We start from the raw sequence: 4950 nt of genomic DNA, 5'->3' as shown, positions 1-4950 counted from the left end.
CCAAGGCGATATAGACTTTCTGCCTTTTGATCCAAACGGGAGAGTCGTATACCTGGGATCAGTCCGTCAACACGAGCACGTCTATGTCGTCTTCACCCCCCGCATCTACGTTGGCCGCACGTCAAGTCCGGATGAGCGGACGGTCTATAAGGGCATCAAGACAATGGACTCGCGCTCCGCCCGGGCTGTATTTGTGATGCTGGGCTACATGCTCTCGAAGATCAACTATCGCACACTCTTGTTCCAAGACTATCCTGATCTGGACTCAGACCAAGGCATCTCTGAGTTCGTTTGTAACATATTGTAAGTGTTCAACATGTTTCGAAACGGGTGGGCAAAAGATGTTGCGTATCCGTATCCCAACGCTACCATTTGGCCATTCAAATTGAACGCTTCATATGCCGTCGAGGGCTGTTGCGGGTACGCAACCCCATTCTGCTCACCAGCGTCGTGCTCGCCGAGAAACCACAAAACACGTACAGGGAACCGTCTAAATGGACACCTGCCTTTCCTGGAACACAGACGCCCCTTTAGCGCTCAATGGCCCACTGGCTGTCTGCGCGCACAGGCGCTACTTGGGCGCTTGTGTACCAAAACAGGCAGATGTCCATTTGGACGGGTGCGTCCATTTGGCCGTCAGTTCCCTGTATATGCATCTCCTTGCCATTCATTAAAACCTTCTCGCCCTTTGGGAGCGCAAACAAGATGTCTCCCCGCAGTCGAACTGTTTTCCTTTAGCGCCCGGGCAAAAATGCCACTGTTGCCATCGTTACTGACTTATTTCCGCATTCAAGTCAGAACAAATTCTACGAGCTCGATCTCACGACAACAATCGCCCTGGACGAGGCGATTCGTAGGCACTATGATGAATGGATTCGCAATGCGCCGCCAGAGTATCAGAAGACAATTTGCGGCTCGTCCGTCCCCTGCTCAATGTCTTACAAGCACGGCCAAAATCGCCAGATATGGGGTACAGAGCTCGAGAGGGACGTCCAACGGGCGTTCTGGGAAGAATCGGCAAATCTCAAAAACATCCTCGTCTATCGGGTGGCTTTTGCCCTACATCTCCAGTAAGTGTTCAGTAGGAATCCCGCCAAAGATGAGCATGTCAAATGGAACCTCGTTGTTATCCTCTGGTAGATGCACCCCCGTACAAGACTGGGAGGATCGCAGCCTCGATGAGATCCACGATACCTACGGAGAGGAGCTTTACGACTCTCCAAATCCCAACACTCGGGAACGCATCGACGACCTCGCATCCTATCCGATGTTGGACGAGGGCGGCAAAGAAATGCGCATCTACCAGCCGAATGGCGAAGTTGTCTTCAGACGCTATGCCATTGTCCCAGAGGACAACGAAGCATTCTGCGGCATCCTGTGCGATCTCGACAAGAGCCGCGCCCTGTTCATTGCACCCGAAGTCCTCGATATCGACGACAGCGACGAAGACGATATCGACATTGACCCCTTTCGGGACGACAACGATGACCCGAATGATGTTGGCGAGTTTGACGATCACGCCGAGCTGCGCGCCCATCGCAAACAAGTGAAGCGGGACGTCAAGTTCCGCTTCTTCCCCGCGGCCTTTACCCATACCATCGGACAGATCCAGGCGGACGGTCCCATCCGACCCCTGGCAAGAAAGGTCGAGGCGATTAATCGAGACGTTCGTGCTCGCCCTGGAGTTGGGCCTCCAGTCGCTTGCTCCCGTAATCAGATCTATAACGATCTCAGCCACCACACTCGCCTCTCGGCAGGACAGCACATCGCTCAGCGCGGAATACTCACAGGCACCGCTGCAGGTGCCTACGCTCACACTTGGCAGTCCGAGTCTATCGCTTCCAAGTCCTACGGCCAGGTCTCATCGATACTTCCACATTCCGCCCTCGCGACTCAAATTCGCAACGTCAAGAAGTCCTATCTCCGGTTTGAGAATGTCTTCACCATCCACATCAACCGTCTTGACCCCTCACTCCACAACGGCCGGGCATTCTTTGACCATGTGGTAGAACCTGTGCTAAGTGCCTGTAGCCATTCGGATGTCTGCGCTGCCATCAAGCAGTCAACGGTGGTACTAAGACATGATGTCCGTGTGCCGCAGTTGCATTCATCCTCCTTGCGTCCTCACTCACTTATACCTCTTACTCTCCAGGTTTTCCCCAAGCTCTACATTTGGACTTCGACACCCATCACGATTCTTATGGAGGAGATCTGGCTGCGTTATGTGCGCCCTGTCATGGAAAAGCGTCGGGCTGCGGGAGTCCGACAGGCTCCCTCATCTCGTTCACGGTCTACACCGTCGATTGCACGCCTTGGGATGGTCCCGGAGCCCCAGTGGATCGAGATCCTGGCCATTCTCGAACGCTCCTTCAATTTCTGCCACACAGGCAACGCGATCTGCCTTTCCCAGAAGCTGATGCAACAGACATTCACCAACCGTGCTCTCCTGGACGGCTATATGCCCCTTCTCGCTGGTGCTCTCAAACTCAACTCCGCTGACGGTGCCATCCCAATTGCGCCTTTAGACCTCTGGCCCACAACCGAGGATGGACAGCCTCTTGTGGCGTCGAAGACGTCTCAGGTGTACACGTATGGTGAATCCCATTGGTCGGTACGTCATTGGCCACCTTCAGACTCGCAGCGCTGTTAAATTTTCCTGCATCAATCAATCATCAGCGCTACTACGCTCAATTTCGGATTAAGCATCGTATCGCCGTCGCGACCGCAACCATCCACGACTCGGAGGAGAGGATGGACCTCGCGATCTCTGTCCTTGGTGACATTGTCGTACAAGCCTATCAAGAGGACGTCGTCGAGATGGTCCGACGCGCTGTGAAGGCCGTGAGGGACGACGCTAAGCTTCGCCCCAATGACTACGCCCCTGGCTGGGTCGAAACTCGCCGGACCAGCTTCCGGCAGTGGCACAAGAGGAAGAACCCCCTCGACTATGGCGACGATTATGATACCATTTCCCTCCTTTCCCGCGCCATCGCCATCCGCGACGACGCCCGCATCGACCCGCTGCCTCAGGCCCCTGAGAAGTCAATCTCTGTCATGGAATTCGCTCACCGCCTCTATAATATTGGCACTGCGCAGAGGCGACAATCCGTTGTTGCGCCTGTTTGGCGGGAAGGGGCGACTTGGCACACGCTACACGTCACACTAGCCCATGGATCCGCTCTCTTAGGGCAAGAGTTCTCTGATGCGGAGAAGGCGAAGCGTCTCACCAAGGCCATCGCGGACGCGGTTTTAGCCAACCATGTCCACTTCTTCCCCAACAAGTCCGGTGACCGCTCGTCCGTCCCATCGCTTTCGTCCTGGACTTACCTTGGCAACCCACCAAATGCAGCACATTTGGCCACCAGCCGCCTCGACAGCGTCGGTACGCATCTCAAGCGCAAGCGTACGCAAGCAATTAGGGAGCTGGTCGAAAACGATATCACGGCCAAGTGGAATATTCTCGAATGCACCATCGAGAGCTACAAAAGATATATGACCCGCACACGACTCCCCGAAGACTGGTCATGGAACGGCGACCAATCCCTCGAGGGGAATGAAGAGGTGTACAGGGTGTATCAGTGGGCCGCAACTCGACTCGCAAACCCTCAGCGCGACTGGTGCACTCGTCTAGCCATGCACCTCGCCTTCCTTCTGTCCAAGATAACACCCTACGTCTTCAGTCCGGACGTCACCAAGGAAAACGATTTCCCTGACGTGAAGAGGATCCTCAAGGAGATGGAGCAACTCAAACAGAACTCGCCTAGCGAGAGCTCTATCAGTATTATCCGGAAACTACCTTGGATCAAGAAGGAACGTAACGGAGCTCACGACCGCGCGCTGTACTTTACTCAAGCTGCCGTCGTGATCATGTCGTGGATCGATCCGGACTCTCCGGTCAGAAAACAGATCGAGAACGTCAATCGGAAGAGGGAGCTGATCGCCCAGTGGAATAAAAAGCATGGTGGGTCATTCGCATCTCGAAGAGAAATACGAATCGCTCAATGTCTTGTCAACTCTACGCACCCAGCTCACAAAGGACTTGGCTGCGTCACGATGATTAAGCTTGGAGTCCTGTATGGTGCCGGTCGTGGCGTCCTCAGCTCTCCTAAAACAGGGCAAAACTACTTCGCGCGTTCTGTGGATGACCTCATGCAATGGGAGCAGCAGGTGACTGGAGCATTGGGTCGTTCTGTCGACGGCGCGTACAAGCTCGTCTTGACTGTCTTTGGAACTGCAATTGCGAATCGTCTCATCGAGTCTGGAGAGATGCCAAGCATATCTCTTCCCCGAAACGCTCCGTCGACTTCGCGGTTGGGATCGGCTTTGCAAGCAGGTAGACGAACGTCGACCGCAATCGATGACAGCGACAACGAGGGAGGGCACCCGCCTCAACGGCGGCGCTACTAGATTCGCATATTGTAGTCGCTCGTAACTGTTTGTCTGATCTGTCAATCGTATGTGGGTTCTCAGTATAACGGATGCATCCGTATGGTTGGGGTAACCTTCGACGGATGCATCCGCTCTTAGATGTACCGAATACAGATGATACAGATGATAAGCGCTCGCTCGTCGACCTCGTACATCCAACACGCTGTACCCTGTGCTATGCAGCCTTCTCCGGTGTCGCGCATTGTATACTCCAAAACGCCTCGCTAGGGATGGATCAGGAGGTACGGCAACAGGCAAATGCGCGAGGTGGCCGAGAGTAGGGGAGGAGCCGCGCCTTGCGGACTTCTTCGCTGGGGACACGGAGCACCTTCAGCCCCGCCATAGTGCCCGCATCCTTGGTAGCCTGCCGTTAGGACAGGTTGGATTGCGCGGGGATCCTGATCACGGCGGAGGTGACTAGGGAGCTGAGGTAAGACTGCGCGATCTCCTTCATCTTTGTCAGGATCAGAGACTCGGAGGAGACCTCTCCCGGAGTCGTCCGGGCGGCCAGTCGCTTTGCAT

General features: G+C 54.9%; 1 protein-coding gene across 1 annotated transcript; it reads left to right on the top strand.

Annotated features, from left to right (window-relative positions):
* Positions 1-163: 163 nt before the first annotated feature.
* On the top strand, positions 164-4407 carry DICSQDRAFT_130102 (uncharacterized protein; the record flags this gene model as incomplete). Its single annotated transcript, XM_007370773.1, has 7 exons — positions 164-303; positions 569-619; positions 795-1070; positions 1141-2086; positions 2153-2611; positions 2677-3961; positions 4037-4407. 7 exons carry the CDS (start codon positions 164-166, stop codon positions 4405-4407), a joined length of 3528 nt encoding a protein of 1175 aa, XP_007370835.1.
* Between the last annotated feature and the right edge of the window lie 543 nt (positions 4408-4950).

Source organism: Dichomitus squalens (assembly GCF_000275845.1).
Source record: "Dichomitus squalens LYAD-421 SS1 unplaced genomic scaffold DICSQscaffold_75, whole genome shotgun sequence".
Lineage (NCBI taxonomy): Eukaryota > Fungi > Basidiomycota > Agaricomycetes > Polyporales > Polyporaceae > Dichomitus > Dichomitus squalens.
The sequence above is the reverse complement of the archived record's forward strand: the minus strand, read 5'-3'. Positions and strand labels throughout refer to the sequence as shown.